This window comes from Piliocolobus tephrosceles, chromosome 15 (genome assembly GCF_002776525.5).
Source record: "Piliocolobus tephrosceles isolate RC106 chromosome 15, ASM277652v3, whole genome shotgun sequence".
Lineage (NCBI taxonomy): Eukaryota > Metazoa > Chordata > Mammalia > Primates > Cercopithecidae > Piliocolobus > Piliocolobus tephrosceles.
In genome coordinates, this window is record NC_045448.1 from 63506994 (window position 1) to 63521993 (window position 15000).

Genomic DNA, 15000 nt, shown 5'->3' on the forward strand with positions numbered 1-15000 from the left:
ACTGGTGTGAGATGGTATCTCATTGTGGTTTTGATTTGCATTTCTCTAGGCCACAGACTGGTACTGGTCCATGGCCCTAGGTTGGAGGCCCTAGGTTTCCTAAAAGGGCTGAAACAAAGATAAGCTATTCTTAGGTCAATGATAAGTTTCCTCAAAGTAAATGGAAACTTATTGCTGTTATATCTTATTGATTCCTTATGTTAAAAGCTTACTGTAGAAAATTCTAATGCTTATAACATCTAACCTTCCATCTCATACATTTGAAAGCTTCTTCCCCACACAGCTATGTATCTGTCCCTCTGATCTTCTCAGAATGTCTGTATCTTAGTGAAACCCACCTTGCCAGGTGCAGTACCTCACGCCTGTAATCCCAACACTCTGGGAGGCAAAGGTGGGAGAATCACTTGAACCCAGGAGTTCAAGATCAGCCTGGGCAATATCACGGGACCCTAATGCTACAAAAAACAAAAATTATTTTAATTTTTTTCCACTTTTTTTTTTTTTTTAATTAAATCATTACCTTCAACCAACTCACACCCACTACAAAAATTTTTTTAAATTAACCAGACATGGTGGCACACACCTGCAGTCCTACCACTTAGGAGGCTGAATCGGGAGGATCATTTGAGTTCAGGAAGTTGAGGCTGCAGTGAGCTGTGATCATGTGACTGTCCTCCAGCCTGGGTGACAGAGTGAGATGCTGTCTCAAAAAAAAAAAAAAAAAAAGATTTCTTCATCTTCCCTTTTTGATTGCTATCATGCAGGATTTTTATTGCAATTTCTACATTCTCTACTACAGTTTCGGTTTTATAGTAAGATCAGTAATTATTCACAGCTACATTTGTGTAATACTATGACAATTTGCTGTCATTTATCATTAATAATTAGATGCTTCTTTTATCTTAAAAATCTCCACATATTCTAAGTAAGTCTTAATAAATCTTTGCCTCCTTATATCTTTGAATCATAGAAAAACCCCATATTCTTATGCTCCAGATAGGCTTCCTGAAGCTATTAATGCCACCTTCCTGTGGCATCATAAAACCATGTAGGAGAACAAGTAATAATAGGATGAAGGGGCATTTGGTATCTATTTTTTGTTTTTCCCAGTAGTGAGCAGATAACAATGCTAAATGACTTATAAACTCTGGGAAGGCTAAGAATTAAAAATCCTATTAATGATATGGGATGTGTCACCTATATAGTTGGTCCTGTCTTTATAATCCGACTACACTTGAGGCTAAGCCAGGACTAGACGAGGCAAGGAGACTGTCAGTGTTACAACCCAAAGTGTGGTTGCTACCTGGTAATGAGGGACAGTAAAGATCTGAATTTGCCATCATTCAACAGTCAAAGTAAACAAAGTAAACAAAGGACAAATGAGGATTGGATCTATAGAGTTGGCAAGGAAATACAGACTAGAACAAGGAAAACCAGGTGAAATGAAGAAGGGGCAGAGTTTGACAAATGACTTATGAGAACCTCCTGAGGAGTCAGGTTTCTTATTCCTGAGGGAGACCAAAGTGACCAGGGTCTATTTTTCCTGTAGGACACAGCATACATTGGATGTTGGAAGCAGCTACATATCAAATGGTAGTCTGTTTGTGAGAACTAAGGTTGACCTGAGACAAATGATACAGTTCTATTTCCTGTCCTCGGTGGTGGGTCTTGGCCTGTCTTCATAACAGATATGGAACAAACTAGGTCTCCTCTGGCCTCAAGGTCTAAGCCTAAGCTATTGAGAGTGAGAGTTGTGGAGAAATCTTTAGGACAAGGAGGAAGGTAAAATTCCTCTTGAAATTCAATGATTCATATACATTTATTTATCACACAGTGCCAGCCACTGTGCTTGGCCAGGATTTGGCAAACATCCTGGAAAGGGCCAGAACACTGCAGGTTTTGTAAGCCATGTGCTCTCTGTCCCCGCTACTCAGTTCTGCCCTTTGTAGCCTGAACTGCCCTTTGCAGTCTTGAACAATATATGAATGAATGAGTCTGGTTGTTATTTACCTTCAGAAGACAGTAGGCTGGATGTTGCCCCTGGCCTGTAGTTTGCTCACCCTTGCATAGCAAATTCAAAATTCACTTGAGTTCACAAGAGTCTAATTTCTAAGTAAAAATGACCCTGATGAGGTTGGTAAGTCAAGGGAAAGAATTAACAAATGAGTGTCCACTCTTCTAGGGTCTAGTAGGAATCATCAGGTCTGAAAAGAGAAGTTTTGCTAAGGAATAGTGTGAAAGGAAGAGAGAGAAATAATTTGAGACCAGCCTAGATGGAGAACTAGGATAGGAAGATTTTCGAAGCAGTAGTCCAGAGTGATAAAAGAGGGTAGTGAAGAGCTGACATAATAAGGTGGATGCACAGCCTGGGGAATGTATTGAACATGATCATCACTCAGACCCACTGCCTGAACTCACTTGTGAAAGCCTACTTTTTCTGTTCTCAAGCAGCAACCAGCCTCAGTGAGCAAAGAAAACTTACTAATTTGGAGGTGAGGTGCCTTCAGCTTCATGATGTCCACAGAAAATACATACAAGGTATTTTAGGTCACCCATAACTGTATATTCAGGCAATCAAGAGACCTATATCCTGTTGCAACCAGAAATAGCCTGATTCTTGTGTAAATAACAGAATCACACCTCTCCTAGTAGCCATAGCCTAGCTTTCACTTACCCTCTGTTTGACATACTTGTGGGACTTAGGAGAAAATCAGGTAGTGTATTGCATATGTTTTTTTCATTTTTGCCTCATTTTGTAACTGTAGACCTGTGATGGCCTTATTTTAAAATCCTCATTCTGTGTAAGAAACGATGTGGGTTGTATGAATCTTTCCTGACAAGGTACAGATGTTGATAAAGTTTAGTATTTTTGGTTTTAGTTGTGTAGTATTGTGGTCAGGGAATAGGACCTAAATTTCTGCTTTGGGAATTTATTAATGTTTTATTTTGGCCAAATGCATATTAAATTTTTGTTAATGGTCTATGGACACATCAAGGAAGATGACTACCTTGTTTTAAGATGATATTACATATCATGTCATATATCACATATATATTATAAAGTATATTATATATGATACATATTTTCTTATCATTCATTCCATAGCTTATCACTTTGCTTTAGTTAGATTAGATTTGCTTAACTTTAAACTGACATTTTTGCCTCTTTTTATTTTTTGAGACAGAGTCTCAGTCTGTTGCCCAAGCTGGAGTGCAGTGGCGCTATCTCAGCTTACTGCAACCTCCTCCTCCAGGGTTCTAGCAATTCTCCTGCCTCAGCCTCCCGAGTAGCTGGAATTACAGGCACCTGCCACCATGCGCGGCTAATTTTTGTATTTTTAGTAGAGACAGAATTTCACCATGTTGGCCAGGCTGGTCTTGAACTCCTGACCTCAGGTGATCTGCACACCTTGGCCTCCCAAAATGCTGGGATAACAGGCATGAGCCACTGCACCGGGCGTACCTTTGCCTCTTTTTTCTGTAGACAAACTAGTACACTTTGTTTTGCATTTCAGATGAATGAAGAAATTTTTTAAAATTTTGCCTATGAGAATGCATGATCCTTATTATTTCAGTTATGGAAAATAAATTTGTTGAGCTGAAATAGTATCTTAGGCCTTCAATAATTTTTATTTTCAGTTTCTATTAATAACATAATATCTGTATTGTGTTTCTTATCTTTTGTTTGATTTCTGTAGAATAACTTCAAAACTAATGAATTTTGTGGGGACCTTTGTTGAGAATTTTAAAAATCATAAGCGAGAAATATTTTTGGAATTTTTAAGTATGCTTTTAATGATAACTGCACTTTCTGTTTACAAAATGCAGATATTATCTCTCTCTTATTTAACTGTCACCAGATATCTTGGTTTCATTCAATTTATCTATAAATAAAAAGTATAAGACTGGCCTTATTGACCACACTATTGGGAGATCTATTTTGCTTATACTGCTGTGCAGTATCAACTGGAATGCATTTTCACATTCAGTGCATATCAAATCTCCTTTTACCTTTTCCTGCACACACAGTACATAGCATACTTGCAAACCAGCTTCTGTTGTATAATGGATCTCTAGTTTACTTTCTGCCTTGTTCACCTACTGGGTTTTCAGTGTTTAAACATAAAGATCTATATATTATATTTATACGTTTATATTATGTAGTGTCTTTAAACACACACATGCACATGCACTTAAGTTCTGTAAGAATACCATTAGAGCATTTCTTACAGGTGTTAGGAAATATGTAACATTGACTGTTCAAAAGAATTCAAAGTTGATTGTAAAACTGAAGCCAATGAATGAAAAGAAAGTAGAAACCCATTCTTACGAAGACCTGAGCTGTACAGATCACTTTTTCCTCTTGCCATCCCAAATAGTAATCCTTTTATCTAAGGTTAGTGGTACATATATGAACATTGAGTTAACCCACTCAGCATTACTACCAGGGGAGTGGTAGTGTAAATGACACCTGTTTAACATCATATAGGAACCTAGCACTGTATAAGTGAGTAAAGAAAGTAGGTACCATTTCCTGGGTATCCCTGGAATCTGAAAGAACCCATATACAACCATATTTCCAGACTTTCCTATTTTTTTTTTCATGGCAATGCCATCATTCTATTCACTCAGGCTGGAGAGTTTATTTTGATGGTGGCCTCACCCTTACTCTCCTCAGTATCCCTTCTCCCACAACCCAACATCCAATTGATTTCCAAGTTACGTCATACCTACTCCCAATTCTTTCATCCTAGGTTAGGCTGTCCATACTGCTTGCCTTGGGGTTATAACAGTCTCCAACTTGCATTTCTTGACTCTAGCCTTTCTGTTCTCCAGTCCAACATTTAGGTCGACAATTTTGCATGACAGATGGTGTCACGTGCATAGGGCTCTCTTATGCACAGTCCCTAGACCACTTTTGCTTTGACATAAGAAGACATATGAGAATGTGAGCAAGAGTGATATTATAGAAATAATAAATGAAGCTGCTCTGATAAAAGACGTAAGCTTCAGTACTTATATTACTACTAATAAGTTATTCCCACTTCACAACTGATTACAATAAGGTACTTCGGTTGAAAACAGCTTATGGAGATTGCTGTTAAATTAATCTTCTAAAGCACAGTACTGATCATGTTGACCACCAGTATCTCTACATTCCTACCAAGTAAAAGTTAAACTTCCCATTCTGTCCTTCAAGACTCTCTATAGGTTTGCCTTTCAAGTCTTGCCTTCTATTATTTCTCTTTAAGTATGCTTGAGCCAAATAGGACTTTACGCCATTCTGTGAACATAACCTACCCGTTCCTCCATTCATGCCTGTAGTGCCTTCCCCTCAATTGTGCCTCTTGAAATTCTATACATTTCTCAAGACCTAATTTAAAGGTTAGCATTTCCAAGAAAGAATTCCTGGTGTCACTGGCAAAGAATAATCTCTTTATCTTTTGAATTTGCTCTGTACCTTATTTTTATCCAGTAACCTCCACCATACATGGTATTATAGTCCCTTGAATATGCCTTTAAGGCAGAATAAATGGCTCATACAACTTGGTATCTCCTCAACATCTAGCACAGTGTTTTGCATATTGTGTGTACAGTACACAGTAGAAGTTTCTTGAATAAAGGAATGAATATTGAATTCTCTACTCTCACTCTAGATTAATTGTTTTCAGTAATCATCAGTGGAGGCTTATTGGCAGCAAAAAAGTACTGCATTAGATCCCTAAAAGCTATTAATAGAAGCTGTCTCTGACACAGAATAATGCTCTGAACACCTTTTTGACACACAAGAAATATTTGTTAGCATATTTGCTAAAGTACCGGTTTTGAGGATAGTGAAATTGAAGATGCCCACTTCTATGAAATGAGTCAGAGTTGATTAGCTGAGTACAGTTGATTCAAAAAGATGTCCCAAGTGATTGTGCTTAAATAATGAAGCCATGTATAATACCTTAGCTATTTCTTTGGAAGTATTTACCAGTGTTTTTATCTCTATGCTTCCCTGCCCCCACCCCCCCGTGTGGGGGGTGCATTGTTCAATCTTTTTTCCTTTTCTTTTTTTTTTTTTTTTGACGGAGTTTTGCTCTTTCGCCCAGGCTGGAGTACAGTGGTGTGATCTCGGCTCACTGCAACCTCCACCTTCTGGTTTCAAGCCATTCTCCTGCCTCAGCCTCCCGAGTAACTGGGACTACAGGTGCACACCACCACACCTGGCTAATTTTTGTATTTTTGGTAGTGATGGAGTTTCACTGTGTTGGCCAGGCTGGTCTCGAACTTCTGACCTCGTGATCCACCTGCCTTAGCCTCCGAAAGTGCTGGGATTACAGGCGTGAGCCACTGTGCCTGGCCAATCTTTTTTCTTTATTATTTTCTTCTTCCAAATGGTGTACATAGTAGATGGGAAGTCTTCAATAAATGTAAACTATTGTTATTAATATTAATGCTCATAGTAAGCATTTACTTAGGAAGCCGAAAATCAAGCCTAAAGATGTACAGTTTCAGAAAGGGACAAATGTTGATGGATTAAACAAAACTGTAGAATTTTGGAATTTCTCAATTGGACAAAAATCTTTGGAATACCTCACTACTAATAAAAGTTGCCCAATTAAAAAAAAAATTGAGTTGCAGAGTAGTAGGGGTATTCTTCAAATCACAGGGCTACACAGCTATTTCTCCAAAAGGTACATTGCCTGTCTGTTGGATAGAAATTAAAGTTAAACCTCTAATGTGCAACTAAAATTGCTGCTGTGCCTTTTCAAATATATAGAATTCAAAATTACTGAAACAATTTTATCACTAGGATTTGGAGAGGAAAAAATATCTACTAAAAATCTTTAATGTCAAAAATTGACTCCATTAATTAATTATTACCCAAAACATTTTACTAGGGATATAAAAAATTATGTAAGACTTTCTCATTCCCATATATTTAATTTTGGTTGATAATTTTTCCCAGATTTTGCTCTACCAAGATTTATTGTCTTAGTTGTTTTTGAACTTTTCCATTGTATAAAGGCACTGTATATGCTAGTCTCACTCTTAATCTATCCATGTTTTTATGATAATATTTTATTAATAGCATAAAAGTATTTAAGCCTTCATAAAAATGACAAATATATATATATATATGGAATGTGTGCTTATTTATGCATTTAAATCTTATCTGATAAAAGTGTAAAATTTAGAAATATTTGATGACTTTGTCACCAAACCAACTTATATTTTTGTGTGCCATTGTTAGAGTTACTTATAGATTACACTTTAAAATACAGAGACTCAATGAGCTTAGTGATTCAGAGACAGCGTGTGGCAAATTGTCAAAACCTTTGCATCTGCTTTGATGTGATAATTCATGTTTGACATATGAATGTAAAATATAAATGTTAATCCAATAGTGAAAGAGTGACTTAAAACTGATTTCTTAACTTGCTTATCTGTGTCTGGCCTGAATTTGAGTAACTATTACTAAAATACTGATTTTTCTTCTTTAGTGTTTTGGATGAATGATATAAAATATAAATAATATACTAACATTATTGCTACATGTTCCTACAGATGAAAATGATAATATTGAGATAGATACTAACGAGGAGATCCCTGAAGGCTTTGTTGTAGGAGGTGGAGATGAACTTACTAACTTAGAAAATGACCTTGATACTCCCGGTAATTTCAAATTATAAATGTTTTGTGTCCTGCTGCGTGGCAAACTTTATGGTTCTATTTTTATTATCTCATCAATAATAATAATAATTTTGTAGTTTTATTACATCTTATGGCCTCATAAACCATTTAGGTTAATCCACCTTCCATCAATTTTATGTTATTTTGTTTTAGGTTGGATGTTAAAATTAGCAATAACATTGGAATAGCAAATTGTAGTTGTGTTCTCTTATTATTAAGATTCACTATTGTATTTTATGTCATGTGAGACAATCTGTAGGCTTTCAATAGTTGGTTCCCTTCTCAGCTTAAATATTTTGGTGTGATGTCATAAGGTATATATTCCACATGTAAATCTAAACCATGGGATCAGATTTTCTGATTTAGTTTAGAATTATAGTCTTAGTTGTAATATTATTTTGCAGATTTTCTGCTTACCTTAAATACTTAAATATTACTCTAGTAAATGATTTTACATCTACTTAACTAATTACAATAAGACACTTTGAAAACTATATAGACTGCTGTTAAATTAACCTTATGTCTTATATCAATAAATCACTTTGGCAATGGACCTTTGTAAGTTCTTATTTAAAATATAAAGATACTTGCTGGTGGTTTTTAATAGGTGAGTGTTCCAAATGCATTGCCTTTATAAGCCAGCAGCAAGTAGCAATCCAAAGTTTTGTTGGATTGCTAAGGGGTTCCATAAATGCTTGTTGAATTGAATTCTTAGAGCAATAAAAAGTCTTTGGTGATTTCTTTAGACTTAAAGGAAGGAGGCAAAGTCTCTTAACATTTATCTTTTCATGTAAAAAGCTAAAGGGAGTGAGAGCAAGCATACTTTTTCCTATCCCTGTCATGCCCCTGCAATGCTAAGTGGCTCCATTTCTTTCCCTGTTGGAAATACTACTACTATTTCAAGAAACAGGTGACCGACCACGGTTTTCCTGACTATAACGAACACTCAAGAAAACTCATGCCCTTTTGTCAGAAGCTCCTTCATGCCCCGGTGTTAAGTTACACTATTGCTAAATAGAAGTCGGTATATTTATAATTGTGCAAGTCCAAAAGAATGCTGATATTTAAGGAAAACTTTTAAATGTTTAACCCAAAATTATAACTACATTTTACTTCTTTCTGCTTAAAATACTATAGAACTTGGTTAGGTTTGATTTTCTTTTTTTTTTAACTTTTTTTTGTTGCTTACTCACCTTCCTACCATAACAACCACTAAAGGCTTTATCAGAAACCAATCACATCTTTTTAATGCTGAGGACATCCATAAGTACTGTATTGAATTTTTTAATATTCAATTATGGAAGTATAAAATCAGTAATAATATGTGATGCATATGTCCTGATTCTACAGTAGGTTAGTAACACAGGAAAAAATAGCCATTTCTTAGGTAAAATAATGGGAGAATTTTCTAGTTTCAGCTGTTGCAACTTTGGGGAATACTTTAAAGATTCTTGTTAGGAATACCTAACAGGCTTGACTCTTGTCCTTTTTAAAAACTCTCCTCCTACTTAATGTTTTCCAAAAAGAACACACATCTCAGCCTTCCTGTTTGGAGTTAACTAATAAATTGTTTATGACTCTCAAGCGTGCCAGTTAAGTGTTGGCATGTAAGTAGACAGGCCTCCCAATTCAGATTTATGGTTTATTTTGTGGCAATAAGAAATAGGAATGCAAACTAGAATCTAGAAGCCCATAGAATATATTATGATTTTTATCCTTGCTTTATTTTCCCCCAAAATTTTTTTCATATGTATATGTCATAATGTTTTAATAATAAATTGCTTAATCTTTATCTTGATTTGACCATAGTTCATCAGATATTGTTTAAAAGAGAAGCCTTGCAATATAAACTGACCAATTTGCATGAAAGTAATGACAATAGCATTTATTAAGAGTCTTATAATTAGAAAAGTTATTAATCTTTATGAAAAATATCATCCAGCAAATGGTAGACATATCTATTGCAACCATTTTATTAAGGAGTTGCCTTTTATTAATTTAAGAATTAGTTGTGTTTCTACTCATTTTGAACTATTGTATTATGAAAGATTAATGTACATTAATACATTCCAAAAATGTAATAATCTGTATTGTATTTCTGCTATCTAAGTAGAGGGTATTTGTAAACATATACCCTGTTTCAATGCTGGTTATATAGGTATATATATAAACACTGGATTCTAATAGTATGTACATGATGACGATCTGAGATAATGTTAAGAACTTGTTTTAATATGGCATTATATTTATAAATCTAATATACTAAAAGAATTAAAACTATAAAATAATATTTAAAATGAAATGTATCTCTTCCTTTAAATATCTAGTTTGTTATAAAAACTTGTTTTATTATGTATAACATACAGTGCTTATATAAATATATACATCACATGCAGGCACAGGTTTTTAGGTAAGCATTAGTTACTATTTAAAGTATAACTAAGTTCTCTTTAGATATGTTGACTATTCTTTAAGGGGAATGATTTTGGTGGGGGAATATACATATGTAAAGGATTTTTTGTGTATCTAATCTAATATCCTTTTCTTCTTTCTTTTAAAATATAGTAATACTTTTCTGAGCTCACATAAAATTGACAGTCTACATATCTAAATGCATCTCACTCAGTTATTCATGGTATTTGCATATTTAACAGAACAAAACAGTAAGTTGGTGGACTTGAAACTGAAGAAGCTCCTAGAAGTTCAGCCGCAGGTGGCAAATTCACCCTCCAGTGCTGCCCAGAAAGCTGTAACTGAGAGCTCAGAGCAGGACATGAAAGTAAGTCTTACTTGTTTAAAACATTTGGCTTAGTATCTGTGTCTTCTAGTTTCTGCCAGCAGTTTGTAATTCTAAAAACAATTTATTACTAAATTCTTCACCAATATTAAGATTAGGGTATAAGAAATTTTTACTGGTGAGGTGTGGTGGCTCATGCCGGTAATTCCAGCACTTTGGGAGTCCAAGGTAGGAGAATCAGGAGTTCAAGACTAGCCTGGGCAACATATTGAGACCACGCTACTGAAAGTAAAACAATTAGCCAGGCATAGTGGTGCATGACTGTAGTCCCAGGCTGAGGTGGGAGGATTGCCTGAACCCAGGAGTTCAAGGCTGCAGTGAGTGGTCATCATGTCACTGCACTCTGGCGGGGGACACAGGGTGAGACCTTGTCTAAAACAAAAAAAAAATTAATTAAAAAAAGTAATTAAATAGGCAGTAAGTAAATATCAATATGGTAATCAGTATTCATATACTATTTTTCAGGGAAACTACTACTTTAAATTGCTTTTTCAAGTAAAAATAGAGGCAATATGGAAATTATTCTTGAGTTCTATATGTATGTATATTTTGCTAAGAAGAATACTGTTAAGAGAATTCTAGCGCATTTTTCAATAATCCTCAACCTTCTGCCTATTTAGATGAACTAAACGTATGTTATTTATAAGAATCATCACACCTGAAAATGGTAATGTGATTGAATATAAATGTTTAAGATAACTTGCATGTGTTTTGTGCCATTTTGCATCTTGTGTAACATTTTAGTCAAAATGCCACATTATAAGAATATTATTAGACTGTTTATATTATTCCCACCCACATGTTTCCCTGCTTTCCTCACAGTGATTAGTATTTCTGTAGCTTTAGGGCACTTCCAGTCCTGTATAACTTTTCACCCACCTGCGGACTATAGGGACTGCCCCGCTGACTGAAAGGATTTCCTTCCCCTGACACAGAGATGCTTTGAAGTCCCAAAACAATGACTTTCATTGCTTTTCCCCTATATTGTCAGTTTCTATAAACTGGTGATGAAAGTGTGTGGCAGCACTAGAGGACTTTTGGTCTCTATCTTTGAACAAAAGGAAGCCTGGATCAGGTCTGATTTTTTGCGTTCAATTTAGCTTTCTGCAGTGGATTTAATGCAGAATGAAGCTGGCCTAAGAATAATACAATAGATTGAAAAGGCTAACTGAATTAGTGGGTTTAGAGGAATACATTTGTAAAGTGGCAGAAGTCCCTAGTCATAAAAAGGTTTCTTAAGATGGGATTTGCTGGCTAATCACACTGATATTTTAGCATGTTGCCAGGCCTAAAAAAATTTAGCTGTGTTTGTTTATTTTGGTAAAGACTTGAGTTTTAGACTATTGGATAGTTATTATAACAGTAGAACTCTATTTTTCTTTAAAAAAATAGAATAAAAGCCAAAATTGTTTCTATCATAACTATATGGCTAGGATATTACAAGCATGATATTAATGATAAATGCATTAGATAACTTTAAAAAAATAAAATAGTGCTATTTTCATTTTTATGGTTTATCTGTCTAGATAAAATTGGTTTTGCTTTCCAAAACACTCTTACATAGTAGTCTTTAAAGTTATTCCAACAAAAGGTGTGCTTCAAACAGCTTGCCTTTGTATGATTCCTTTTAGTTAAGATTTTGAAAATGGTGTTTATAAAGAACATATAAAGTCCATCTGTTCTCTTGAAGCTTTCAGCGTTGATTTGGGTTTTAATTTTTTTTAATAAAATGCAGTTTACACATTTATAAATGAGGCATTCTGTGTTTGTGGAAAAGGATAAACTGTTACCTTCCCCTGAGGATTCTGTATCCCAGGCCTCCTTGAGGCTAGAGAATAGGCCATTGGAGGGCTCCCTCATTACCGATTGTCTCAATGCAGAGGAAGGGCAAAGTCTTGGTAGCTTTTGATAACCAGTTTCAGCATTCAGCAGGCTTAGCTATTAGTCATGCATCTTAGCCTTTCCCTATTTACTTTCAAAACACTTAATAAAAATAATAAAAGATTAGGTATAAAATGAAATATTTGTTTGGTACACAGCACCTCGGTATCTGCAGCTTCCACACACTGCAGTGGTTCAGTCTTCTGGGATATTTCTTGTTGATAGAACCATTTGAATTTGTTACCAGTATTAACATGGGAAGCTCCGGAAAAGATAATTGTAGTTTCCTTAGCTGTAAAGGGCTTACTTACAAATCTGGCTTTGGAAAGTTATAGCTGATGAAATGCAGTTCAGTAGGGTAGTATTATAATCCTACCTTTTAGCCTTCATCTAGCATTAGTGGTTTATCTCAATGGGCATAAAATTAGAAACTAGTTCTTGTTGTCATACAAGTCTGTGGGGCTGTGCAAACTGATGACACAGAATAGTGGGGGAAATAGGAGGCAAACATGGCTTTTAAATAGTATGTATCACTGGTGGAAGACATGTTCGTATCAAAGTTATCAAGAGTTAAACCATGTGTCCCAAAGTTTGTGATTACAGGCAACAGAACTTGCAGTTGAGCTGTTTAAAGTGCTTTAAAATCCTTTTCTTGCAAAAAGTTTCTAAATTAGTGTTTTCTTAAATCAGTAAAAGTTGCCTTACTAATGTGTAATTTTATGTTTATGAGATCAGGACTCTCTTACCATGTGTTGTTTTACTTTTAGAATGGCACAGAAGATCTCCGGACTGAACGGTTACAAAAAACAACAGAACGTTTTAGAAGTCCTGTTGTGTTCAGCAAAGATTCTACAGTCAGAAAAACTCAACTTCAGTCTTTCAGCCAATATATTGAGAATAGACCAGGTAGAACACTTTTTAAAATGTTTTCCCACCTTATGATTTAACTATATATAGATATCTATATATAGTTTATATATATATAAATAATCTGGTAATGTAAATTCACATTTCAATACACAAATATCAAGCTTTATAATAATTTTACATGTCTTTCCTCTTTTTTTTTTAAAGAGATGAAAAGGCAGAGATCAATACAGGAAGATACAAAGAAAGGAAATGAGGAGAAGGCAGCGATAACTGAAACTCAGAGGAAGCCATCAGAAGATGAAGTGCTTAATGTATATTAATTTTTTGTGTGGTTTCATGATTGCTGATAATTCCAAACTGTATGTGGAAATAGTGCCTTTATTTGTTAAAATGAGATGTTAGGTTTTTTAAGATGTCAATCTCCAGTGCATTCAAAGCAGAGTGAGAGGGGTGCACTGTTGAATTAGTCTGCAGTGTGGTGATAATTGTCAGATAAAAAAAAATGAATTTTTCAGAGTTCCACAGCCCCAGTTTCCTTGAGACATTTCCATCAGGGCACTTCCCATAAAGAGATTCCAGTATTGATCTACCGGGAGGATTTTAATTATTACAATAGCAGATACCGCAGAGCTGCAGTTAGAGGGAAAAGTCACATGAGACCTGCTAGAATTTCTCAGCCAACCCATTTTGTTGGCTTGGGTTAATGGGTGTTCAACCTTTCCATTATCCAGATCAGCCGTGAATTACTAGCTGAATGATGTTTGCATTAATATAATATATATGGTAATTTCTTCACTTAATTAACGGGGAGGTTCAGCTCAGTAGGGGTATGGGCTGATCATGTGTAAAATTGATTTGTGAGGGAAATATTTGATAGACCGCAGGGAGAAAGCTGCTTTTGATGGACAGCTGCGGGACAGAAGCAGGAAGAACAAGTTTTAACTTGAATTTTTGTCTGGAAGCATAGCTGTCTTTAATAGTACTACTTTTTAAATTATCTACAGTTTTTCTAGGTATTTTCATTGTTTTCAGTGTTAAAATATTCTTTGTTGGATTTTGAAATCCTTACAAGTACACTCAGAGTCACCAACTACATTTTAGGACTCTAAAATCTTCTCATTCTAAGTTGTTTACTTTAGAAGACCTGGAAAGGTATGAGCTAGAAAAGAATAGCTCACTGATAATCCTGATGAAGTATTTGGTATAACTTTTAAGTTACAGAATACTTAAGTATACTATGTACTCACACTAAAGATACCTGATTATGAAATTTCTTTCTATTTTTAACTGAACCAGTCAGTAAGAGCAATGAAGTTTGTGTGTTGCTTATCACTTCTGCTTCCTTATATATTTGTTTTTTGTATTGTCTTTGCAAACTACTGTATTTGTTTTGTTTGTCTCTATGGGAATGAGAAAAGAAAATTTCCCTTTTGAAAATGTTCTACTGTCTGGTAGATAGGTTCAAAAAGCATTCACCAGATTATCCCAGATTTTAAAGTTACCATTAACATTTATTCTATTATTGTATTTTTTTCTGCTATATTTTGCATTGAGATGGAAGAATATCCATTTTGTGTAAATTTTTTAAAAATATGATGACTTTTAAAATCAAACTATCCTGAGAAATTTAGTTTTATGATTTCTTAAAATATTTTAACTTTAAGTTTGTCAGCTACCATAATCAATTTAATAATAAGTTGGTATAGATTGAGGTCACATATGAGTACAAATTACTTACCAGTTCAAAAAGTATGGAAGTTATACATATAGTT

At 34.9% G+C, this 15000-nt stretch overlaps 1 protein-coding gene across 9 annotated transcripts in view; it reads left to right on the forward strand.

Moving 5' to 3' along the window:
• The window catches only part of EHBP1 (EH domain binding protein 1), a 336323-nt gene that overhangs the window by 271371 nt on the left and 49952 nt on the right, over positions 1 to 15000 (forward strand). For 6 of the 9 annotated variants that reach the window (XM_026447739.1, XM_026447738.1, XM_023223956.2 and 3 more), the window contains 4 exons: positions 7555 to 7662; positions 10335 to 10459; positions 13126 to 13264; positions 13433 to 13539. In XM_026447739.1, the coding sequence (XP_026303524.1) occupies positions 7555 to 7662; positions 10335 to 10459; positions 13126 to 13264; positions 13433 to 13539 (479 nt within the window). The remainder of the gene's footprint in view (positions 1 to 7554; positions 7663 to 10334; positions 10460 to 13125; positions 13265 to 13432; positions 13540 to 15000) is intronic. The other 3 variants (XM_026447742.1, XM_026447741.2, XM_026447743.2) reach the window with 1 other exon arrangement.